This window comes from Oryzias latipes, chromosome 22 (assembly GCF_053564925.1).
Source record: "Oryzias latipes strain Hd-rR chromosome 22, Olatipes_Hd-rR_3.1".
Taxonomy (NCBI): Eukaryota; Metazoa; Chordata; class Actinopteri; order Beloniformes; family Adrianichthyidae; genus Oryzias; species Oryzias latipes.
Genome location: NC_136258.1, coordinates 22,393,130 through 22,419,327, shown reverse-complemented (window position 1 = coordinate 22,419,327; position 26,198 = coordinate 22,393,130). Strand labels below are relative to the sequence as shown.

General features: G+C 35.3%; 1 protein-coding gene across 20 annotated transcripts; it reads left to right on the top strand.

Moving 5' to 3' along the window:
- The first annotated feature begins 237 nt into the window (after positions 1-237).
- Positions 238-26,198, top strand: LOC101164936 (uncharacterized). Of its 20 annotated transcripts, XM_078940625.1 has the most exons (32): positions 238-673; positions 2,479-2,676; positions 2,755-2,838; positions 2,919-3,023; positions 3,095-3,250; positions 3,374-3,517; positions 4,718-4,861; positions 5,223-5,366; positions 5,606-5,749; positions 5,829-5,939; positions 6,018-6,137; positions 7,306-7,350; positions 7,442-7,468; positions 8,500-8,595; positions 8,686-10,110; positions 11,937-14,540; positions 14,598-19,568; positions 19,648-19,734; positions 20,701-20,748; positions 21,235-21,273; positions 21,341-21,406; positions 21,532-21,579; positions 21,683-21,730; positions 21,951-22,007; positions 22,326-22,358; positions 22,440-22,487; positions 23,159-23,206; positions 23,658-23,699; positions 23,793-23,834; positions 23,902-23,946; positions 24,026-24,055; positions 24,138-26,198. In XM_078940625.1, exons 1-32 carry the CDS (start codon positions 664-666, stop codon positions 24,221-24,223), a joined length of 11,295 nt encoding a protein of 3,764 aa, XP_078796751.1. In that variant the 5' UTR covers positions 238-663; the 3' UTR covers positions 24,224-26,198. The 20 variants fall into 20 exon arrangements, with proteins under 20 accessions (XP_078796751.1, XP_078796747.1, XP_078796742.1 ...); XM_078940621.1 differs by having other exon boundaries at positions 3,413-3,517; positions 11,937-19,568; XM_078940616.1 differs by having other exon boundaries at positions 11,940-19,568.

Sequence of the window (26,198 nt, the reverse complement as noted above, 5' to 3'; positions counted from 1 at the left end):
CTGGTTTGTGATTTTTAATAAATATAAACAAAGAAATCAATATTCATATAGGAAACATTTCCAGGAGCTATAAAAATGTTCAACTTTCTGTGGAGGAACTTGACAGGAAGTTTCACTAAAAACATAAAATGTAACACTATAAAGTTATTTACAATTGATCACAAATTAAAAATATGTTTCGGTTGATTCTAGTAGCTACCAGTAGAGGGCGCCAGACTAAACTATCTAGTGTGATCTTCTACCCTCCAAACCCCTAAAAAGGCCTGTCACAGCAGCTGGTGTGCAGAGCTGCAGCTAAGAATAACCTGGACGTTATGGGGGATAAAGTTACCCTGAAAGTTCCCATCAGCTCTGCTTTAGACCCCCTGCCTGCCCCCCCTCACCTTACCCCGCTCTGTGCTGAGCTTGGCTCTTTTACCCCAACATCCCCGACCACCCTCACAGAGGCAGCTCCAAATTTCCAAACGCCTCTAGGATTTTTTTATTGGCCGTTTTATTTCCTTTTTTTCTCCCCCCCGTCGTACAACATGACTCAGAAAACAGGAAGTAGGAATTAAAAAAAAATCCACAAAATGGGACACGTTTATTGCTGATTGGACAGACTTGGGCTGCAGCCAGTGGTTTACTTTGGGTTTTTTTTTTTTTGCTGAAGCCCCCACAAGCATGGCTGAAGGTAGGGCTACTTAAAGAAAATATGTCCCCTTATTTTGTGCTTCAGATTCAAAACCTTGACACCAAAAGTGTGATGGATAAACAGTTCTGTTCTTCGTGAGCCTTGTAGACTCTTGAAAATTGGTTGCTATAAATACTTGGTATCATATGGAGTATTAGCATTACTGTGCTGTGACAGCTGTCCCTGTGAGTCATTGCTGTAAATAAAATGTTAAAAATCTTATAATTGTGGCTCATGTAATGCAGAATTGAGGTTACATTTAAACTTTACTTGAGAAACATTTGCAGAACTGGATAAATGATGAGTTTGTTTATAAAGTCACGTCAAAGTGTCCTCTGTCTCTTTGCTGTTTGAACTCATTTGGATCTTTGTCACTTTTTATTAGTAGTTAAAGAGCAGATATCATGAAATATCATCATTAGAACAATAATTACTGTTGGGTTGTGAGCCTTGATTTTTTTTAGATGCACATTTTGTGAGCCCTACAATGAAATAAGATTTATATTCAAACAAAAGATAGATAATCAAATCTTGTAGTTAAATGAGCCAAGGTACATAGTAGGGATACTACAATTCTTGATCCAAAACGTAACTGTTCGTTATACGATTGAACTGAATCATGGGGAAAGTGAATTGTTGCGTCACTACTGCATACCAATATGTTTATGTTGAAAGTGTCAAACAATTCCACCACATTTGGGAGGGGTGTTTAATCTTTATTTCATTGCAGTATAAGGCAATTTAAATGTTTTTCTTCTTTGGTAATTGCTCATTAGCATATGAAACTTTTTTTTTCTCAGTTTTTAGTTTTTTTATGCTGTTTTGTAATACGCAGATCATATAAAAAAGCATAAAAAAATAGATTTGAACCAAAGTGCATCGTTGCAACTATAAACATTGTGTGTCATATCTTTTAATTACGGTATTTAAAATGTTGGACTATCACTGCAGAATTTTTGAACTTCTTGTCAAAAATATTTCTAATTTAACTTTTCAAAATACTTGTTTTTTTTGGTCCTAATCATTTTTGCTTTTACAGTTTTTTTTTAATTGATCCTAAATTATGTCGTAGGTAAGAAATAGAACAAAAATGTGGCGGCTGCTGTAAAGTCAATCAAATGGGATCAAACTTGATCCAAATAAAGCAGAAGATGATGAACACTTTGCATCTTTTAACTGTGTAAAATAAAGTGTTTAAGGAACTGTTTAAGCAAAAAAAAACAAAAAACCTCTTTTACAGTGCAAATACACCTCCAGGTCCAGCTGATTCCATTTTTTCCAAGGTTGATCATGATATTTACATGTTGAATTACAGAAAACATGTTTGATTTGATTTAGTTTAAAAAAAGTATATTTATATATGTATATATATATATAGAGAGAGAGAGAGAGAACAACATTTCAAGTAAATCATGTTTTATTTATTATGAAATACCTTACACACAGAAAATTCCACACACAGTGGTAGGAAATAAAACCATGTCCACTGAAGGTTCATACACTAAATTTAAAACAAGATAATTATTAAAATGCATCTAAACAAAAATATTAACACTTAAAAGCCATTCAAAAAACCGAATGCTTTCAGAATTTTAAGTTTAGTTTAAAAAATATTAACCTTCCTTTAGAAAAAATCAAATAAATAAGAATAAACAAATGAATAATTTATAGGCTACAAACAGTACAATTTTCTAATATTTTTGAGCCAAATAACAAAAGCAGAAAGCTAATTAATTACCAAAACGCTGCCCTCTAGTGGACAAAAGAGTCTTTCCCAGACTTCAGTATGTTTTTTTGATGCTCAGGAGCCAAGCCTGCCACCGCCTCCGGCCGGTCCAGTGAGGCGGCAGAACCATGGACAAGTTCTCTCAGATCCAAAGCTGTGGCGCTCCTCTGGAAACTGAAGATGTCCGTGGAGCTGCTGGTTGCCCTGGCTGCTCTCCTGTCTTGGGTGGTTGTGGGAGTGGTGATGTTTGACTTTGTAGAGTACAAAGCAGTCCCTGGCAAGTCCCAAAAAGAAAGGAACATTCACAGGAATTGAAGTAATCAGAATAACCCGACGTTTCCCCTCTTTTGTTTAGATGTTCAGCAAATCATTACTGACCCCGTTCAAGCAGTACATGACGCTGTTGATGAAGTATCCATCCTGCTCAATAAGTTTCAAGGTAGCGAAGGATCTGGAAAAGGTTTTCACGTCTGGCCTCGTACACCCCTCCTTACTGCATCCTCTGCTTCATATCCCCAGAATGTGCTCCTGATCTGAGTGACCCCATGTCTGCTGCCACGTATGCAGCCGAGGAAATAACAACAGCAAAGGATGGGTTTGTGCGCCACTTTTCAGATGATGACGGTAGGACTGCAGAACTGTGATGAAAACTTTCATCTACAACACTGGCGGATGCTGATTTGTCCGTTTTACAGGAAAATTCTACCTCAGCTACATCGACCCAGTCACCATCGGCAGACAAGCTTTCCATTCAACCAACGACTTCGTGAACGGAGCTGTGGCTTCACTCAGAGACACACTTTGTGCTGCAGCAGATATGATATTGGATACGGCCCTGGATATAAATACAGGTCTAATGCCTTTTCTATGGATCAAAGCTGTCAGCATGGCTCACAAACCTCTGACTAAACTCCTGTCAAAGCAATAGTTAATCAGTTTTACTGGCTCCCATGTTTTGTTTTTTACATTTTCAGGAAACATAGATCTGAGTTACATTGACCCTGTGGTTATAGGCAGAGGTGTCTTCAGTCTGACTAATGACCTCATGAATGGAGTTGTGGAAAACATCCAGAAGGTGCTGTGCTGCATTCGGGACACTGTGCTGGATCAAATTCAAGGTTCTTGCTCTTTTGATTAAGCCTTAGTCATAACTGAACCTCACGGGTGGAAACAGGCTGTCTACAAAAGCTTGTACACGACCGCACAAAACACTAAGATCGTAGAAAGCTCGGTGAGCCCGTAGAGCAAAAAACTTTTTCTACAGGAATGCTGCAGACGACAGGTCGTAGCAAACACTTATAGAATGTGTTTATAAGTGTTGTATGATGTGTCTGGGTGAGACGCAGACACGTCGCACAGATTTTTCCTTTTTTCTTTTCTACCCCTACCCCAAATCCACAGTGCAGAAAGTCCATTAGTGCTGTAAAAGTGATATGTGCGCGCTCCTTGCTGTTTGAATTTAGGAAATTAGGCAATTAGAGCGTAGTTTGTGTGGTCATCTTACAGTATGGGGTAAGAATGTAGTCAAAATGAAACGTATGCATAAGAAATTAAGAAAGTAATGCTTAAAAAAAAAGTAATTTATAAAACATGTCAGCTGTTCATCAGTGCCTTTTTGAGGCGTACTTTTTAACCCTTGTGCTATCTTAGATGAGCCCACCCTTGCCTTCACGTGTTCTCCCTACCATAGTGGGTCTAGATGACCCAACTCCCAATGGTAAAGTGCCTAGGATAGCACAAGGGCTAGTGGCAGTCAGTACACAAGCACACTTTGCTTGTGACCAAATGACGTATTCTTGACAGTAACTTAACAGGGTACATTTATTCAAGGGAAAGAAAAAGTTGGACCCAGAACACACATATCAAATGTTAAACCAAATGTTGTACTCATACTTTAAATATTTTTCCAAGTTTGCTCAACTTTGTCTATGAGCATACGCTTCATTTTGACAGGGATGTTACCAAACACTATGGGCACTTACATATCACCTGCACACCCCATGTGTGCAGCATTTGCGTGCAGCTAGAATGTGGCCGACAGCATCACCCATGAATATTAAGTGCATGTGACTTACTACAGCCTTACAAATCCTTACCAACGTTTGTGACGTACTTGAGGTGGTCACACAAGCCTCAAAGGAGCTGCAAAACACACCTGCGCTCCTCCTGAGATGCAGCAGCTCCCCTCTACGAGCCCCCACAACCCAAAAACCCGCAGCACCCTTACGGACAACCCCCATACGAGTGGATGTGACTAAATTAGTCATGAAGGTTCAGAACTGATGTTGTGGTTTAAAACGCTTTTTTCTGCTCCACAGGAAGTACGGACGTAAACATTGTGGACCCCGTTGTGATCGGCAGAAAAGTCTTCCATGTTGTCGATGACGGCGTGAGTGGGATAGTGGCACCCATCCAGGACATAATCTGCACCGTTCTAGACTTTGTTCTGGATGTTTTCAGAGGTACATCAGTCTGAACTTTTGTGAATTGTTCACTGCAAACTACAAACATAAAAGTGACCAAGCTACAGCATAACATTTGTGGGGATTTTTACAAATAATTAGTGTTTTACTCTTGAAAGCAACCCCTTACTTTATGACTTAGATTAATTTATGGTCTAAATTGTCTGGTCTAAATTAGTATTATGTATAACAACACACAGAAATGTGAATGGATGTGACTTGGACTTAGTTTAAAAAGACAAACGTATTTTACCATTACCTTTGTTTGTTTTTTAACAGTTTTCTCAGTTTTATTTGTTTTTCTAAAACAGGGCATTATGAATGTAACTTTAGTCTGGCGGTGTGTTTACTTTTTCCTCAGGAACGACTGACGTTAGCGTCATTGACCCTGTGACGGTGGGCAGAAACGTCTTCGGTGTCGTGAATGATTTTGCTAATGAAATAGGGGCTTACATTCAGGACATTTTCTGCACCATACTGGATTTCATCTTGGATATTTTCAAAGGTACTTCCACTTTTTTTTCTTCATCTGTGTTCTGCATACATGGATGAAGCATCAAAAAAACACACTCAACAGCAAATGGAATCAACAACGCTCTACTGTTTGATAAGAAGCTTTTATGGTTTTTTAAGAGAGATCAAGTCAGCTTGAACCCGGTCTTTCTTCTGACTTTATTCTAAACTAATATGTGAAAAACATAGAGTGTATTAGTGCTTTTAATCAAATTGTGTTTTTCCTCTCAGGAACAATAGACATCAGCTTTATTGACCCGGTGACTGTGGGCCGTTATGTCTTTAATCTTGTAAATGATTTTGTGAGCGGAATTGCAAGATTCGTCCAGGACAGTCTCTGTGTATTTCTGGATGGAATACTGGATATTTTAAAAGGTGATGCGTGGCCTTTAACTCACCTGCGTTTCCCATTAAAAAATCCTAACTCTAGTTTTTCTTTTCCTCTGTTCATCAGATGTCCAGCAGGCTGTTGGGTTTAGTCCCGTCTCGGTTCTGAGAACAACGACAGAGACTATAAGAGAACTGATCGACAGCTTCCTTCCCACAACGCTGATCGGTGATCAAGGTTTGTTTGGAGGAAATTCATCCTCTTATTATCATATAAGATCTCCTGTTTGTTTGCAAATCCATGGTTTTTATTCAGGAATTGTGCCTGAAGTGTCTGTGGACCCAATGCAAGTCGTGGAGGAGGCGCTGCTTGAATTCTCTGACAAGAAGGAGCTGTTCTTAGGTTACATGTCAAGCATGTTGGTTGGTGATCAAGGTGAGCATCTTCGCTCATAAAAATGAAAGAGAAAATTCGATTTTTCGGTATTCTGATAAAGATCACCCTCGTTTTAGATCAGGGGTGTCTGGAGCCACATGTATTGTGGCTCTTTGTTACCAGTTTAAACAAATAATGGTTTTGGAGTTTTGTTTCTTTTTTTGTTATGTCATTAATGTAGAGATTTTTAACATGCCAAATACCTGAGTGAAAATACAGTAAAAAGTTTAGTTTACTGTCAGAATGGTTTATTAAAAGAATTAGTTTGGAGCACAGATTCTTCTCTTCTGCTGCACAAGCGTGTCTAGTTTCTGTTTAGAGGGAAATATTTATATGACCACATTTAAACTTTAGATTTTCCACACACAAAAAGTTGGATTCCACACCAATGTTGTCCTGCTTATATTTGATAATAAACGGAGAGAAAGGATGAAGGCGCACCAAAGATATAAGAAAAAGTATTTTTACTTGACTGTCTTTTATTTTTAATTTAAATAAATCTGTTGCAGCTGGAGAATCTTATTTTACACAGTGTGTTTTATTTTGGAAGGACCTTGTATTTAATGCTGTCAAAAGTAAGTTAAAATTCTTAAATATAGAAAAAATATAACACTAATAATTAGATTTTATAAATGAATGGCCTAAAACCCTTTAAAGTTTATTTTCTAAAAGTGGGGCTTTGTGGCTCCTGCTGAGTTTTGGTCAGAAAGAAACTGGATTTCTATGAATGTCTCTTTTAGGCCCAGTATTTTGAACAAAATCCCATAAGATTAAACCTCCAGGATGGGATCCAGATCGGAAATTATGGACCAAGTTTGATCCTGAAGATTTGAATTTGCTGATCTAAACTTCCCTATTTTCCACATAAAAGGCCTCTGTTGGGTATTTCAAACCTTTGGTTTGAATCCTGGATCAATTTGATTCTGAAAATGAGGATTCTTCTGATCCCAGAGAGCAGGATTTGAGGCTGACCCTGTGCCTGTTAAAGGTTGCAGACCCCCAATTTAGATAAACCTGTTTCTGCTACTGTTTCTAAAAACAATGTTGCATTATTTTGATCATTATGCTTTATTGTGTTGTGTTTTGGTCTTTATTTAGTCACAACACTTTTTTTTTAGCAACACTCAACAAACTTTCTTTTTTTTTTTTTTTCATTATTTTTTTGAAGAAACGGCCCATTCTTCAGCTGATATGAAGTTGGTTAGAAAGAAAGGTAATTCATGATATTATTATCTCCTTTAAAGTGAATAAAGGTTTCCCTTTTAAGTAAAGATAAATTCCCACCTAAAACCATTTCCTTGCAGGTGAATTCCTGCCTCCATCGGAAAAAGGTAAGAAATATATATAATTTTTACATTTTATGTTTAAAGGTTGGCTTTTGTGCTCTGAGATTTTAATGTCTGCACTTTTTTGGACATACTCAGGTTTCATTTGTGTTTCTGATGGAGTGCCTTATGTTTTTATTGTAACATGGGGGAGTAAACTATTGTTTGTCTGTTTTCATGTTGTTGCATGAACCTTGTGACATGTACATTTTTTACTATAATAAACGTCTAAATGAACCCAATTGTCCGAAAAACTCTGGTACAAAACTGCACATCAAAATGCTCTAAAGAAATGTTAAGCAAGTTGTGTTGTTTTTCCAAAATAAAGGTTGCATATATAGAGGCATTGATTAAAGTGCATTCCTGTTTTTTCTTCTTTTCTGTTTGACTGTCAGACTTTTAAAAACATGTCACTTGTACAGTTTTTAAAAAATGAATTGAAAAATAACACGTTTTAAATAACATTAAATGTTTGAGTTACAGCTGGGAAACAATTGGACCCTTTTTCTAATGTTATGCAGCTCCCAGCGTTTTACTGTGCATGTTTGGGTTTTTTCTTTAATGCATAAATTGTCATTTTCCATGTTTTCCAAACCTGACTGCAGATATTTGCATTGTGTTTTATTTTGAAAATATTCATGTTAACATGTGCATGGAGTGCATTGGTTTGACCCACGTGATGATAATTTTACCAAGCTGTTGTGTTGAATTAATAAGTTAAAAAAAAGAAAAATTCCCAAAAATTATTATTGATGCTTTCAGCTTTTATTTTTACTGGTCTGTTTAATTTTAAGTCATAAAAATGCTCATAATTGAGAATCTTATTCTGTTCATTATTGAACTGATTCGTTTTGATGACTTCTATTTAGAAAGTTCTCTGGAAATCCTCTGAAAATGTACCGAAATGCAAACTGTTGTAAACAGAGAATGGAGATATCATAAAGTTTCATTTGTCATAACCCCCCTTGTTCGAATTTGCTTTTTTTAATGTGAAAAGCCAAACATGTTACTTTGGAATGACAACATTTACGGTACAGGTACAGAGAGGACGCACGAGGAGGAAGTGGAAGAGGAGGTGAAGGAGGAAGAACCTGCTGAAGCTGCTGAGATCATGGAGGAGGGCGATTCTGAGGGTATTCAGATATTTTTCTTTTCTGTAATGTCTGATTTATTAGATTCATAATCATAAATAGGGTTTAAATTGACTGCTGTCACATTGCTAGCAAAACATGATGAGGAAATCCAGCCAGAAGCAACGCTTTGGGAGGAAGAAATCCTTGATCGGGGTAGCAAAACCAAGGAAGAAGAGACTGAGAGTCAGGGGGAATACACAAAGAAAGAAGAAGATCCAGATACAGACAAGACTGATATAGAAGATTTTAGGAAAACAGATTTCTTGTTTGTCACTCCCGACGAGATGGAGGAGAAATCCGGAACTGTAGAAATTTTGGCTGAAGATGAAGAGGTGAAAGAGGAGGTCAAAACTGAAGATATAAAAGAGGATCTAAATGAAGAGGAGACCAGTAGCACTGAGGTTGTAGAAGATGAAAAGGCAAGAGGAGACACAAAAACTAATGAGGATTTGGCAGAAGCTGAGAAGGAGCCAAAACCTAAGGATATTTTTACTGAAGATAAAGTAGAAGACACCAAACCGGAGAAACTAACAGAAGATCAACCTCAGAAAGAAGCTTCAACTGTGGAAAAAGAGGCTGTAGAAGATAAAGAAGCAGAGGAGGACAGACTAAAAGATGAAGAGGAAGAAATTCAAACTAAAGAAAACTTGGAAAGATACACAAAAGAAGAGGAAGATGGGGAAATAGACAATATGATAGATTTTAAGGAAGAGGAGAAGAAACAGGAATCTACTGGTCCAGCTGAAAAAGAAGAGGAGGAGGAGGAGGAGGAGGAGGACCAGGCAGAGACCACAATTCGAGATTTAACACAAGAACAGCAGAAGGTTGAAACTGAAGCTGGAAAAGACATAGAAGCAACTGAAGAGGATTTGACAGAAGAGGAAGAATCCAAAACCAAAACTGAATCTGAAAAACACATTATTAAAGACGAGGAAGAGGAGGCCAAAGTGGACATTTTGACAGATGTAAATGAAGGTACAGCTGAAAAACAGCAAGGCAAGACTGCGGAGGAGGATGAGGAGGAGTCTGACCCTGAACACCTTTTGGCTGAAGATAAAGAGAAGGAGGCAAAGGAAGCCAAAACTGAGGAAACAATAATAGACAAAGATGAAGACAAAGAGACAGGAGAAGATGCTGGAACTGAAGAAGATCTGGCAGAAGATGAAGAAGAGGAAGAACCCAAAACAATAGAGGATTTGCCACAATTTGAAGAGAAGAAACGAAAAAAAGAAGAGGAGGAAACAAAAGTCACATTTTTGGCTAAAAAAGATGAAGACCAAGTGAGGCAGGAAGAAAAACCAGAACAACTGGAGTCTAAAGATAAGGCCCAAGAAAAAATGGGAAAACGTATGGAGGACAGCTCTGTGTTTGAATCCCACGAGGCAGAGGAGGAAACATTTTCAGCATCTGAGAGCAGAAAGGTGAAACCCAAAGAAAGGAGGAAGACCCGTGTTTCCCTCCAGAAGCTCAGAGACGAGCCACTCAAAGAAAAACACAGCCATGAAATGGAGAAAGGTACAAAACAAAAGTTTCCTTCATGAATGCATCAGGAACTGTTTCGTTTTTGTTACTTGTACTTTTGTGCATGTTTTCACCATGAAGTTATGGTGGATTGGAACGATGTGGCATAACAGCTTGGTTTGGAATTTGATTATTAACGATTTTTCAGACTGACATTTGAGGAATGAATCTGGAAATGTCACACGGTAATACTTGCTGTGAACATGACACTAATGTGCTTACAGACAAAGAGTGGGTTCAGTAATTCTCTGTACTAAACAGAGAATAGGAAAGACAGAATATAAAAAAATTGTTAGTAAAATGCCAGATAAATAGCAACAACTGCAGCTCAAGTTACAACACATTTAGGTCCTCCTGATTCAAGTTTTATATCTTTAGATGTGCCTATAAGCCCTTCAGTTCCTTAGACATTTCAGTTTAACAAAAAAAACAAAAATTCTTTTTACTCTTGGATTTATTGTAGCGCACATAAATCAATGTTATGTAAAAGAAGTGAAGGAAAAGATTCAGTTTTAACAGTTCAGACATATAATCCCTGTATTTCGGTCTATTTTTACTGGTATATCTGATGTTAAACATTTCTTTAAAAAAAGAGTTCGCATTATAGAATGTCAAAAAATAAATGTAAATATAACATTTTTTAAGAGGTCCGTGGCTGACCTTTAGCCTATCATTGCTTGTGATTTTGACCAATTATTTGGGTTGGAAACCAAAAGGAGACCAACTGAGAGCTCAAAGATTTAACTTTAAGTTCATTTGTTGATTTGAAGGCTCACAAAGGCAGCCATGCCTCTGTCAGTCTGCCCCAGGGCAGCTGTGGTTACATCAGTAGCTTAACATCACCAAGTATGAATGAGGAGTGAATGAATAATGGACACATGCTAAGGGATTTTTTGTTTCTGGAAAAGCACAGATAAAGCTAATCCATTATAATTATAATTATGGTTCAATTTCTTCATTGAGCCAATATAACCACAAGATGGAACAGGGAGGCCTAAAACACCAGAGATGTATTTCTTCCCAAATCATTTGAAAATAGTTAGTTTTATAGTTGTTATTTAAAAACTATTGTTAACGCAATTTATGATGTTTAAAAAGTAGAATTATTGTTAACAATGTTATCATGTTTAGAAATTCTGTCATGACTGTGCCTTTAAATGACACACAATGAAACAAGAACAATAAGTAAGCAATTGAACTGAAAATGAAAGATCTGGAGTCTCATAGTGTTATCTCAGAGATATTATACTTCTGACTTAAAAAAATAAAAACATTTATTTGGAAAAAAACTAAAACCAAAACTGAAGCTGGTAAATCTACTACGTGCTTTACAGAGTCCCTAAATAAGTAAATTTTCCCCTGAGCACATGAAATCAGTCATATTTTTTTCTTTTATATATGTCTTCACAGGCGCCCGATATAATACAAAAAGAGAAAATAAATTTTTATTTCATATTGTTTCGTAAGTAAAGTTTTGGAGTTATCAAAAGGAGATAGTATTGTGCACACAAACAATTCTAACTCTTACTTTTAATGGATTATATATATTATTATAATGTTCTTTTGCCATACTTTTGCCAATATGTGGCCTTTTTGGACACATAATACTTTGTTGTATAATTATTTACTTTTAACATAGAGCTACTTTGTGAGAATGGGATTCCACTCTTATATTAATGCTGTTTTTGGCACTTAAAAAAGTCTTTATTTTTCTTGGGGTTTTTCTCTGTAAACAAACAAATATCCTCTATTTTAAATACACATATGTAACATTTTTAAGATGTCCATTTTTTGTACAACAAATAAATTTGTTTTTTCAGAAGAACAACTCATGAAGAAACCTCTAAAAGATGATGATGAGGTTGGAAAAATGCCTGACAAACCACTTCTAAAGAAAAGTAAAGAAAAGGAAGAACCCAAGGGAGATAAAGTAAAAGAGCAATCAAAAGAAGAGAAAGAAGACAAGAAACTAACAAAGCAAGAGAAGAAATTGAAGATAGCTAAACAGGAGGATAAACCAATAGAGAAACGTCAAAAAGAAAAGGACAAAAAGGTATTAAAAGACACGAGAATTAAGGAAGAAGAACAAATTATGCCTCCCAAAGAAATGAAACCAGAAAAACAAGTTATTGGAGAAAAGATGAATTTGGAAAAAACTCATCAGAAAGAGAAGGAGGTAGACCAAGAACCAAGACTCCCGAAGGATAAAAAAGAAGCCCAGAAGCATCAAATAGATAAAACAGAACCTGCAAAAGAGGAAAAGGAAACACAGAAATCCACAAAAGCTGCAGAAGTGAAGGAAAGAAAACCTCCTAAAGAAGAAAAGAAGCCTATAAAAAAGACCAAAGATGAAAGGGAATCTCCTGAAGAACAGACAGAGGTAGAGAAACTTCCTGAAGAAGGAAAAGAAAAAACAATTACTGAAGAAGAAAAAGAAGTCCCAGAGGACAAAAAAGAGAAGGAAGCTCCCTTAGAGGAAAAAGATGACAAAGAATCTGTGAAGGAGGACAAAGTAATACCAGAACCTACAGAAGAGGAGATCAAGGAAAGGAAGTCTCCTGAAGATAAGAAGAAACATTTCAAAGAAAAGACAAAGAAAAAAGAGCACCCTAAAGATGAAATAGAGCGACCTAAAGAGGAAAAGGAAAGAGAGAAGCTTCCAAAAGAAGACAAGGAAGAAAAGAGGCAGACCAAACAAAAACTAGAAAGACAGAAAGACCTAAAAGAAGAGGAGGTGAAGGATCCTCTTAAAGAAGACAAAACAACTCCCAGAGACAAAGGAGAGGAAATAAGAACTCCAAAAGTGAAAGAAATGAAAAAGACTGTTGCCAAAATAGATAAGAAAACCAAAGATGAGAAAAATAAATCTCTCAAAGAACAAGAGGATTCTCAAAAACCACTGAGAGAAATTACAGAAAAGAAAGGCTCAGAATCAGAGAAGAGAATAAAGAAAACTTCTGAAAAAAAGGAAAAACTCTCCATAGAGGACATAAAAAAGAGACAGTCAAAGGAAGACTTGAAGATTCCTCTTAGAAAAGAGAAAGGAATTACAAAACTTACCAAACAAAAGAAAAATGAAACTGAAGCATCTATAGGTGACAAAAAAGAAAAGATTCCCCTAAAAGCACAGAAAGAAGAAAAGCATCTGGAAGAAAAGTTAAAAGAGGAGAAAATTCCCAAAGATGAAGTCCACAAACTCCCAAAAGAGGACAAGAAACTGAAGAAAACTACCAGAGATTTGAAAGAACATCCTACTGATGAGAAGGTAGGAATAACCCAACCCATCAAGGAACAGGAAAAAAGAGCAGAACTGCAAAAAGAAGTCAAGAAAGGTCCCAAAGAAAAGAAGGAAGACATAGAGCTGTCCAAAGGAATGAAAGATAAACACCCCAAAGAGAAGAGGGAAATAAAGAAATCTGTCAAAGAAGAAATGAAAAATGTAACAAAAGAAGAAATAGAATTAAAGAAACAATTGAAAGAAGAGGGAGAAAGAAAAGCTCCTTCCAAAAAGGAAAAAGATCAGACAAAAACTCACAAAGAAAAAATGGTGGAGGTGCTGTTCAAAGAGGAAAAAGGAAAACAGAAACCAACTAAAGAAGAGAAGAAACTTCTTAAAGAAAAGAAAGAAGAAATACTTCCAAAAGAGAAAAAAGAGGTTAAGAAACCTTTAAAAGACAAGAAAGAAGAAATAATACTTCCAAAAGAGAAAAAAGAGGTTAAGAAACCTTTAAAAGAAAAGAAAGAAGAAATACTTCCAAAAGAGAAAAAAGAGATTAAGAAACCTTTAAAAGAAAAGAAAGAAGAAATACTTCCAAAAGAGAAAAAAGAGGTTAAGAAACCTTTAAAAGAAAAGAAAGAAGAAATAATACTTCCAAAAGAGAAAAAAGAGGCTAAGAAACCTTTAAAAGACAAGAAAGAAGAAATAATACTTCCAAAAGAGAAAAAAGAGGCTAAGAAACCTTTAAAAGACAAGAAAGAAGAAATAATACTTCCAAAAGAGAAAAAAGAGGTTAAAAAACCTTTAAAAGACAAGAAAGAAGAAATACTTCCAAAAGAGAAAAAAGAGGTTAAGAAACCTTTAAAAGAAAAGAAAGAAGAAATACTTCCAAAAGAGAAAAAAGAGGTTAAGAAACCTTTAAAAGAAAAGAAAGAAGAAATAATACTTCCAAAAGAGAAAAAAGAGGCTAAGAAACCTTTAAAAGACAAGAAAGAAGAAATACTTCCAAAAGAGAAAAAAGAGGTTAAGAAACCTTTAAAAGAAAAGAAAGAAGAAATACTTCCAAAAGAGAAAAAAGAGGTTAAGAAACCTTTAAAAGAAAAGAAAGAAGAAATACTTCCAAAAGAGAAAAAAGAGGTTAAGAAACCTTTAAAAGACAAGAAAGAAGAAATAATACTTCCAAAAGAGAAAAAAGAGGTTAAGAAACCTTTAAAAGACAAGAAAGAAGAAATACTTCCAAAAGAGAAAAAAGAGGTTAAGAAACCTTTAAAAGACAAGAAAGAAGAAATAATACTTCCAAAAGAGAAAAAAGAGGTTAAGAAACCTTTAAAAGAAAAGAAAGAAGAAATAATACTTCCAAAAGTGGAAAACATATTGAAGGAGGAGCCCAAAAAGGAAAAAGAGAAAAGGAAACCATCCAAAGAAGATGAAAAACTGAAGAAACCTCTAAAAGAAAAGAAGGAAAGAATATTAATGCCAAAAGAGGAAGAACTAATTGAAATTCCCAAAGAGAAAGAAGAGAAAAATGAAACATCTAAAGAAGTAAAGAAACCTCTGAAAGAAAAGAAAGATGAAAAAATATTTCCAAAACAGAAAAAAGAGGTTAAGAAACCTTCAAAAGAAAAGAAGGAAGAAATAATAAAAGAGGAAAAAATATCAAAGGTGGAGTCCAAAAGGGAAAAGGAAGAAAGGAAACCATCCAAAGATGTTAAAGAGTTAAAGAAACCTCACAAAGAACAGAAAGAAGAAATAATTCCTTCAAAGGAGGAAAAAGAATTCAAGGCGGAGCCTAAAAAGGAAGAAGATAAAGAGAAACCATCCAAAGACATTCAAGACGATAAGAAACTTCGCAAAGAAAAGAAGAAAGAAATAATTCGTCAAAAAGAGGAAGCTAAAAAGATTGAGCTGCCCAAAGAGGAAAAAGATAAGAAGAAACCATCTAAAGAAGTTAAAGAAGTGAAGAAGACTCCTAAAGAAAAGAAGAAAGAAATATTACTTCCAAAAGAAGGAAAAATATTAAAAGAGGAGTCCAGAAGGGAAAAGGACGAAAGGAAACAATCAAAAGATGTTAAAGAGTTAAAGAAACCTCACAAAGAACAGAAGGAAAAAATAATTCCTTCAAAGGAGGAAAAAGAATTGAAGGCGGAGCCTAAAGAGGAAATAGAATTCAAGGCGGAGCCCAAGGAGGAAAAAGAATTCAAGGCGGAGCCTAAAAAGGAAGAAGATAAAGAGAAACCATCCAAAGACATTCAAGACGATAAGAAACCTCGCAAAGAAAAGAAGAAAGAAATAATTCGTCCAAAAGAGGAAAAAGAACCGATTGAGCTGCCCAAAGAGGAAAAAGATACGAAGAAACCTTCTAAAGAAGTTAAAGAAGTGAAGAAACCTCTTAAAGAAAAGAAGAAAGAAGTTTTTCTTCCAAAAGAGGAGAAAGAACTGAAGGAACAAACCAAAGAGGAAAAGGAGAAAAAGAAACAGTCTAAAGATATAAAGGAACCTCTAAAAGAAAAGAAGGAAGAAATCATTCTTCTAAAAGAGGAAAAAGAATTGGAGGCAGAGTCTAAAGAGGAAAAAGATAAGAAGAAACTATCCAAAGACATTGGAGACGTAAAGAAACCTCGCAAAGAAAAGGAAGAAGTGATTCCCCCAAAAGAGGAAAAAAAACTGAAGGATGAACCCAAAAGGGAAAAGGGGGAAAAGAAACCATCCAAAGATGTTAAAGAAGTGAAGAAGCCTCAAAAAGAAAAGAAGAAAGAAATATTACTTCCAAAAGAGGGAAAAATATTAAAGGAGGAGTCCAAACGGGAAAAGGATGAAAAGAAACCATCAAAAGATGTCAAAGAAGTTAAGAAATCTCGCAAAGAAAAGAAGGAAGAAATAATTCGTCCAAAAGAGGAAAAAGAACCAATTGAGCTGCCCAAAGAGGAAGAAGATAAGAAGAAACCATCTAAGGAAGTTAAAGAAGTGAAGAAACCTCTTAAAGAAAAGAAGAAAGAAGTTTTTCTTCCAAAAGAGGAGAAAGAACTGAAGGAACAAACCAAAGAGGAAAAGGAGAAAAAGAAACAGTCTAAAGATATAAAGGAACCTCTAAAAGAAAAGAAGGAAAGAATCATCCCTTCAAAGGAGGAAAAAGAATTGAAGGCAGAGCTTAAAGAGGAAAAACACAAGAAGAAACCATCCAAAGATGTTGATGAGGGTGAGAAACATCACAAAGAAAAGAAAGAAGAAATAATTCCCCTAAAAGAGGAAAAAGAACTGAAGGATGAACCTAAAAAGGACAAGGAGGAAAATAAACCATCCAAAGACATTAAAGACAGGAAAAAACCTCTCAAAGAAAGGAGGAGAGAAGTCATTTCTCCAAAAAAGGAAAAAGAGAATATGAAACAATCCAAAGATGTTAAAGAGGTCAAGAAACCTCACAAAGAAAAGAAGAAAGACATTTTACTTCCAAAAGAGGAAAAACAACCAAAGGAGCTGCCAAAACAGAAAAAAGAGGGTAAGAAACACTTTAAAGAAGATAAAGTGAAGACACATCTAAAAGAAAAGAAGGAAGAAGTCATTCTTCCAAAAGAGGAAAAAGAACTGAAGGAGAAAACCAAAGAGGAAAAAGAGAAAAAGAAACCATCCAAAGACATAAAGGAACCTCTCAAAGAAAAGAAGGAAGAAATCATTCTTCTAAAAGAGGAAAAAGAACCAAAAGTGCGTCTTAAAGAGGAAAAAGAGATCATAAATAAAACATGCACAGAAGTAAAGAAACCTCTCAAAGAAAAAGAAAAAATAGTTCTTCCAAAACAAGAAATAGAACCAAAAGTGCAGCCTAAAGAGGAAAAAGAAAAAAGGAAACCATCCAAAGTTAAAGAAGCCCAAAAAGAAAAGAAAAAAGGAATTGTTCTTCGAAAAGTGGAAAAAGAACAGAATAAGCTTTCTAAAAAGGAAAAAGAGAACAGCAAACCATCTAAAGAAATAAAAGAGGGAAAGAAACCTCTCAAAGAAAAGAAGAAAGAAATCGTTCTTTCAAAACAGGGACCAAAGGAGCAGCTTAGAGATGAAAAGGAGAAAAAGAAACCATCTACAGTTGTAAAGAAACCTCTGAAAGAAAAGAAAGAAGGAACTATTAAAGAAAAGAAGGAGCATCCTATGGAGGAAAAAGAAATAAGGAAGCCATCCAATGAAACCAAAGAAGTGAAGAAATGGCTGAAAGAAAAGACCGAACATCTACCTCAAAAAGAGGAAAAAGAATTACAGATGCAGCCCAGAGAGGAAAAAGAAAGAAGTAAACCATCTAAAGAAGTAAAGAAACCTCACAAAGAAAAGAGGGAAGAAATAATTCTTTCAAAAGAAGAAAAAGAACCAAAAATACAACCTCAAGAGGAAAGAGAGAAAATGAAACCATCTAAAGAAGTAAAGAAACCTCACAAAGAAAAGACGGAAGAAAAAACTCTTCAAGAAGAGGAAAAAGGACCAGAAGTCCTGCCCAAAGAGAAAAAAGAAAGGAAGATACCATCTAAAGAAGTAAAGAAACATCTGAAAGAAAAGGACAAAATAACTATTTCAAAACAGGAAATAGAACTGAAGGAGCAGCCCAAGGAGGATATAGAGAAAAAGAGACCATCTAAAGAAGTTAAAGAAGTGAAAGAATCCCTTAGAGAAGAAAAAGAGGAAACCACACCTCCATCAGAGGAAAAAGAATTGAAAGAGCAGCCCGAAAAGGAAAAACAGATCAAGAAAGCATCCAAAGAAGTGAAGAAACTTCTCAAAGCAAAGAAGGAAAAAGTGATTCCTTCCAAAGAAGAAAAAGAACTGAAAGAGCTGCCCAAAGAGAAAAAAGAGAGAAAGAAACCCCCCAAAGAAAAGGATGAAATCACAAAGCCCCTTAAAGAAAAGAAAGAAGAAAAAGAACCTCCAACTAAAGAGGAGTTGAAAATACTTTCCAAAGAAGTTAAAAAGGTCAAGAAACCACTGAAAGAAAAGAAGCCTGAAACTCTACTTCCAACAGAGGAAACAGAACTGAAAGAGCAGCCTGAAGTGGAAGCGGAGAGAAAGAAACCTCCCAAAGAAAAGGATGAAATTACAAAGCCTGTCAAAGAAAAGAAAGAACAAAAAGAACCCCAAACTAAAAAAGAAATAAAGAAACCTTCCAAAGAATTTAAGGAAAAGCAGAAAACCATGACACTTCCTGAAGGCAAGGAGGAAGTAAAAAAATATGTCAAGGAAAGACGAGAAGAAGAGGAGGAAGCACCCAAAGAAATCAAAGAGATGAAAGACAAAAAGGCAAAATTGACCTCTGGAGAAAAACAGAAATTGAAAAAATCTCCAAAAGAAAGGAAAGATGAGAAGAAACCCATTGCAGCAGTTGAAGAAGAAAAGAAAACATCCAAAGAAAAGGTAGAAATAAAGAAAGATGTAAGGAAACCTCCCACAGGAGACAGACCTGAAGAGTCACCCAAAGAAAGAAAGAAGGTTCCTAAAGAAGAAGCAGAACTAAAGAAACTTGAAAAAGAGAAGAAAAAAGATATACAACCCAAAGAAAGAAGACTGGGAAAAGAATTTATCAAAGAAAAGGTAGAACTAAAAGAAGAGGAGAAACCTCTACAAGAAAAAGCTAAACTGTCCAAGGAGCTAAAGGAAGACAAGAAAACTCAGAGAGGCAAGAAAAAAGTTCTCAAGTTAGAAGATAAAGTCGAGACTAAAGAGCCATTAATGATGAAGACGTCCCTCACAGATGATGAAGTCCACCCATCAGAGGATGGAGAGGAAACAAAAACTACACCAGTGGGAGACAAACGTCTCCAAGAAGAGGTAGAGGAGGAAACAATTCAGCTCCTGAAGCAAGAAGCAAAAGGCAGGAAGCGTGAGAAAAAAGACAAAACAGTTCCTGTAGAGGAGGAAATGGTTGAGGAAGTCCCTGAGGAAAAGACAGCCGAAGAATCCCTTCTTCCACAAGAGGAAAAACTAATAGCAGAATCTGTTAAGGAAGAAAAGATTCACAAAGAGAAGAAAGAACCACGAACGAAAGCTGTAAAAAAGAAGAAGATGGAGACGCCTCTAACAGAGGAACCTGTCAAAGACAAGCAGCCAAAGAAGTCCAAAAAGGAGGAAAAACAAGTGATGGCAAGAAAAGAAAAGACAGAACTGAAGAAACTGTCTAAAAAGGAGAAAATAAGAAAGCCTCAAAAAGAACGTATTCCTTCTAAAGATGACCAGGAATCTGCTGAGAAGAGAACCACTAAGACAGGTTGGTATTGGCCAGCTTTGTGACAGTTTTCAACTTTCAGATCTTTTTTTTTAGGCTAATAAATCCATTTTTTTGTCAGATACCAAACCTAAAAAGAGATTCAGAGAAGTCAAAGTGAAAGCTGCATTACTTCTCAAGAAGGAGCAGCTTAATATCACAAAAGCAGGTGAGATTATCGGCATCAGTAGCATTTATGTGGAGTTCAGAGGCAATCAGTTAAACCAGACTGTAGTGAAACATTCAAAAACCTTCATGTTGATTATATCATTCCTACATTTGACGTTTGATCAATTTAAATAAGAATATTTTAATGCAACTTTTATAGAAATAAATTAAAGCTCATAAAAGAACAAAACATTGTTTCAAACAGGATCCACCCACAGAGCTGAAAATAATTTTAAAAAAAATTAATCAGGGCATCCAGAAGGAGGAGTGGATAAATCAATTTAATGAACATTTCAAAGAAAAACAGAAACAAAACTTGTGACCAAAAAAGAAGCTTAAAAGTGCCTCATCAAAGAAAAGTTGAACTCACCTTTCAGACTGGGTTCATAGGTATGGGCGTGGCTAAGAACCATAAGACTTCCTCATAGGCGTGGCCTAATTAATACCATTCAGATTTGGATGTACATGTCACACACGTCATATTTTTACATTTATATTGACGTTATTTTACCTTTATATTTCTGTTTGAACATCTAAATATATAACTTAGCTTTTCAGAAGGAACTTATGTTATAATATTCACATTCAGGATTACATTTTAATCATTAATTTGATTTAACATTTATATTTACATTTGCAAAAAAATGTGTTACCGGTAATTTGTATTTATTATTTAAATCTAACAAATATAAAACATATTAATTTAATGAGATAAAGTTTTAAAACTATTTTAATTAGCTGAGATTTTATATTTGGCTCCGTATTTGAGTTTGATATATACGTTTTTTTCAGTGATTTACTTAAAAGCTCAATTAGATGTTGGACTCCTTTTTTGGGGAGGGGGGTGCTGTCAATTCTCCAAAAAGTTTTAAATTGCTCTTTAAGGACGTTACATTTAATTACTGTTCATATTTGAAATTCATTTCAGTCATTTTTTACTTAACAAATCATTGTTTTCTGTTTTTAGATGCTGTGGTTTCTAAGGAAAAAGTCAAACCAGCTCCATCAAGTAAAGGTATCAGTGTGGTTGAACAAATCTAATTTGTTGGATTTATTGTTTTTTAACCAACCTCTCTTTTCAATCTTGAAGGATTTTTAAGCTAAAATCATTCTTACGCAAATTGACTTAAGTTTGAATCTTCAAACAGCAAAAAATTGTTTTTGTTTAAGACATTTTGTTTTACTTTGGATGCAATTTCTAAACTAAAAGCTAAACAAATCTGACTAAAAGGAAGTAAGGATGTAAACTTGAGCTTTCTAAACTTTAAAGTTAAAAAACATCTGGAGGTTATCTTAGTCAGTAACCATATTAAATTAAAATGAAGATGATCATTATTCACACTGTGTGACCAGCCTGAAAACACAAACAATCAAAACACATTCAGAAATAAACTTTGATGATTCCAAGTTATTTGCTTTAGTTTCATTTTTTTCTTTTTCTTTTATTTTTAACTTTCAAAGTATGTTTCACTAAGAAAAACTATGTGTTTTTGCTTTAAAGCTTCGCCAATCAAGACAAAACCAGCACCTTCAGTTGAAAGTAAGAATTTCTAATTAATTAGATTTCTCACAAAAGTGTCGCTTTAACACTAACTTGTTCCCTGCAGAACCAAAAGTAGCTGAGAAAAATGTCACTATAGTAAAGACGGTCAAGGTGGTGCCACTGAAGAAAGGTATGCAAATCCATTTAAACTGCCTATATTAAAAAAATATATATTTCCTAATGTATTTTTTAAGAACAACAACACTTAGTTACATGTTGGCTTAGTAAAATGCAAAAACTCTTTCTCTGCTGTAGTGCCTGTGACTCCAAAAGAAAAAGTCCAACCACCACCAACCAAAAAACGTCAGTCATCCAACGTTTTGCAGATTGCTCATTTAAAATATTCTATTATTTTATTTAACTTTTTTCTATTTGCATCCTTTTTGTTTTATTTTTCCTTTAAAAGCTGAAGTCGTCAAGGAGAAGAAGGTTGAGCCAAAGGTGCCCAGAAAAGGTTTGCTTTGTCTTTTTCTATACATCATTTCATAGCTGTTCAATACATCTGTCCTACTTCAAATTCATTTTTCTCAGTATGGTTCATTTTTCTGGTTTGTTTGTCACTATAGTCGTAATGTTACACATTTTTAGACTTCACATCTTTATGTTTCTGTGTGTTTAGATGATAAAAACAGGTGAAATGAATAGATTTGTGTTTCTAATTTTTATCATTTCAGCACCTCTCACCAAGGCTAAAGCATTGACTCCTCAAAAGAAAAAAGAGAAAACAGAGGGTTTGTTTTTTGTTGTTTTTTTCTTTTTTGGTCCTGGTTATTTAAAATACGATTTACATTGAAAACTATAACACAACCTGTAAGTGTTCTTTAGACATCCATGTCTGTCCTTAATATGCTTTAATATTTCATGCATGTTGTTGTTTAATGGAACTGCTATATTGTTTTTATCAATATCTTGGGTAACAGATTGTTTACGTATCCTAATCTCTAATATTTTCATCTTTGCTGCTGGTAGAAACTCATTTGTGAAAAACAGAAAAGGACATTTTGAGAAGTTTTTTTCAGTACAAAGGGTGTTTTCTTTTCTTACCTTAGAGCCTGAGCTCAAGCCGGCTCGCCCCAAAAAAGGTAACAACGGATTTTATTAGGTTTATCCATTACAATCAGTTTTTTAAGCATGTTGATTAAATGTATTTATTTTTTACTTGGAACCTGTTGCTGTAAAGGAGAAACGCAAAACACCTTCAGAAAAGAAAGGTCGATTAGAACAAAGCATATCATCGTGTTGCATGTTCACAACAAATTCCTTTTAAAGAGTATTTGTCCCTTTAACTACTGGATGAAATTGTAGTTAAATTACTTTACTCGTTATCCATTTAAAAAAAGGAATTCGCGACTCATTCGTTTTCACTTTTTTTTGTATATATTCGAGTAAAGTTAATCGTTTCATTTAAATTAGCTGTCAGAGCGACTGCTTACACAAGTTCATTTGTTTTTTTAGTCATCTAAAATAGTTTCACTGCACCAAAACATGAATAATGAAGTGATGAGGGTTTCTAAAATCTAGTCAAAATTTAAAATATCAAAATTTGAACTGTAATCCATTAAGTTTCTCTGTTGCAAAAAAGAGTAATTTTATTACAGTAATTCGTTACTTTGTAATGCATTACACAACACAACCAGGCATTACAATATTTGAATTTCAATAAAAATGATAGTGTGTGTTCATGTCATGGCAGAATAAATAAAAACACCAGCAATTTATTATAAAATAAGACACAATAATTTTAAAAGCAGTTTTTACAGCTTTCTGCTTTAAGAGGCTGTATGCCGTTTACTGAAAGGCTTTTTTTTGTGGTAATTCTTTGTTCAGTTAATGAAGCATCGCAGCTTTCTGCTTGTTTGTGATTCAATCTTTTATTTTACAGAGCCTGAGATCTCCAAAGAAAAGGACAAACCAGCAGGAGTTAAGAAAGGTCTGGAAGTGCACGCTATATTATGATATGATGAAAAAGATAGGTTGTTTAAAAAAGGACGGTTTTCTTTTTCCAAGAAATGGTTATTCTATAGAAGTTTCAGTCAATTTATCCTAAATATTTTTTAATACTGACCTTTTAAAACAATTTAGCGAGACTTCTGGCATAAACACAAAAACAAATCTATTTTTCAACGTTGACATAATTAGAATCTACAGATTTGTCAACAACTTTTCTCACTTTTTTTTTACTTTCTATTTAATTAAACCGCTCTAATTGTTCACAAAAAGTGACTATATTAGGATTTGAATAAAATCTTAAATCTTTAACTTGTTTAGTTGAATTTTGAGGCAACATTTTACTTTTTAACCATCTTTTAAATCTACTCTAAAGATTCTGCACATTCTGCTACATAGATCTTTAAACTGTTCAACTGTTTTTTGTGTTTTAGAAAAAGCTATTGGGAAGAGGCCACTCAAAGAAGAAGTCCTAGGTAGGGTGTTGGATAACTGTTGAAAAGTAACTGTAAAAAAATAGGCAACTCTTTCTGCATATTACATGAACCGTCTTTATCTGTCATCGACAGAAGACAGAATTCTTAAAGAGATCCAGGAGCCTGTTAAGAAAGGTATGTTTGGAAGTTCAATTCTTCTCGTCTTTGTAACGTTTTACTTACGTTTTTGATGCTGTCGCAGAAAAACCTGTGGAGAAAATTGCAGCCAAGAAGGAAAAAGTTAAAGGTATGCAGCTGTTTTTACAGATTGAAACTATTATAGATTTGAAGGTTTTGTGATAAATGTCTTGTTCTCCTTCCACCAGAAGAGCCCGCTGACAGCTTTCTCATGGAGGGTGAGCACTAAAACCTTTTGAGAACCCAAATATTTGTTAATAAAAGCAAAAATGTGTATTTTTTGTTCTATTTCCTCCACAGATGAGCTTCCATACTTCCAGTGCTTCTTTGTGGATGAAGATGAGGCTCCTTTTCCGTTCTATGCCTTCTCACCTCTACAGATTTGACACACGAGTCGGAGTCGAGCATTACTGTTTTGATAATCTGATGAATGTGACAAAAATGTACTACCTGGGCTGCAGAAACACGGCTGCAGCACTTCCCTGTCTGCCTCCTGCAGGAAATCCAGGGCAGCAAGGGATGGTGAGGGATTTTAAGGATGTAGGTTTTTGATTTAGATTTTCCACAATTGGTTGAGCTCTCGAACCAAATACATGCAGTCAGTGGAAGTCCTTTATTTTGTTAACATTCTTTTATATTTTGAGGTTTTACGTCATTTTGAAATGTGGTGTTTTAGATTTTTTTTAAAGGAACAATCCGTTTCCGGACCTTTCATGAAAATCTTGTTTTGTTTTTGCAGTCATTCTGAAAAAAATTGAGGAAAACTATCAAACAGTGCCGCACATGTGAAAATATATTTTGAGTTAACAGGGAAACAGCAGTTTAAATAGGACAGATGGGATGGCAGTGGCTTAGGCGGCTGAGCAGATCGAAGGGTTGGCGGTTTGATCCCTGCTCCACCCAGTCAACTGTTGCTGGGCCCCTTGGCGAGACACCACTCCCTGCGTCCAGTGTGTCTCCACCGTTGTGTGTATGTGTACGAATGTGCCGGTGATGGTCAGAGGGGCAGTAGGCGCGAACTGGCAGCCATGTCTCTGTCAGTCTGCCCCAGGGCAGCTGTGGTTACATCAGTAGCTTACCATCACCAAGTATGAATGAGGAGTGAATGAATAATGGACACATTGGAAGTGAGCGTCTGAAAAGCGCAGATAAATCCAATCCATTGTTATTATTATTATTGTCATAGGTTTGGATCCAGTTTCTCTTACATTGTCAGAACTGTGGTGTACTGTACTGTAGTGTAGGCCTGAATAAGCCTCATCTCTATTGTCAGATGCTGTAACTGAAGTCTTCTTGATTAATCAAGAATTAATCAAGGTTTTTTTTTTTTTTTTACTTTGGAAAATCACCACTATAGCATCTTTTTTTCCTTACACTTTTTTTTACGTTTATTTTGTCGGCTGAACTTCAAAAGGAATGACTGTGCATTGTATATGAGAGCTCCCAAAATGATCTGTGGAACGAAACGTGAAATGTTTGAAAGTCTTATAGGATGAAACCTTCTTGTTTTCTGCACCAGCTCTTCATTTTGATTTTGGTGTAGAAAGGGTTTCATGTCCTGAACTCTGAACGAGGTTCGAGTTCAGTCTCGTTTCAGGAAACTATCTTTTCCCATCAGACATGAGACAGATTCTGTAATTCCTTGACTGACCAAACACACACAGTCACTGACTTTTTAGTTGTGTACAAAAACCAGAAACTTGACATACTGGATACCTTTAAATGCGGTTCTTTTGTAAAAGAATCCAGATAACAATGTCTTTTCATGGGCATACATGGTTTTAAACAATGTATTAGTGTTTGTAGTTATATGAACAGGGTTATTTCTAAGGGAGGATCTTGTTTTTGTGAAGTTCAGAAAAAAAACTAATTTAGAATGTGAAAAACAATAAAAGACCCTTGTAGTAAGGCCTTTACAAAGTTGAAATATTCTATTGAACATTACGAGTGTTTCCTGATGTGAATGAGCATCAGTTTTATCTTATTTTTTCAGACCATTATATGTAGTTTTCAGTTTCGCTAGTGCGCGAATTGTCTGAATAATTTGGCTCCAAAATTCAACAGTTTGCACTGTAGAATTTGACTGTGCCGTGCATGTTTTGTGTTATTTGTGCTTTTGACAAACTTTTAACTCTTGAAAATCCGGTTTGTAAATCCAAAGTTTGAGTCTCTCGATGATGTTGGGCAACGTGTCATTTTAAGTATCTGCAAGGATCTGGGTGTAAATAGTTTAACTGATGGGGAAAGTGGTGTTTTATCTTGAACTTTAGAACTTTGTAAGTCTAATATGTCATTATAAACCAGGCTCTGCCCAACCATGCCCTCATTGTGCTTGTGAATAAAGCTTGTTAAAAAAAACAA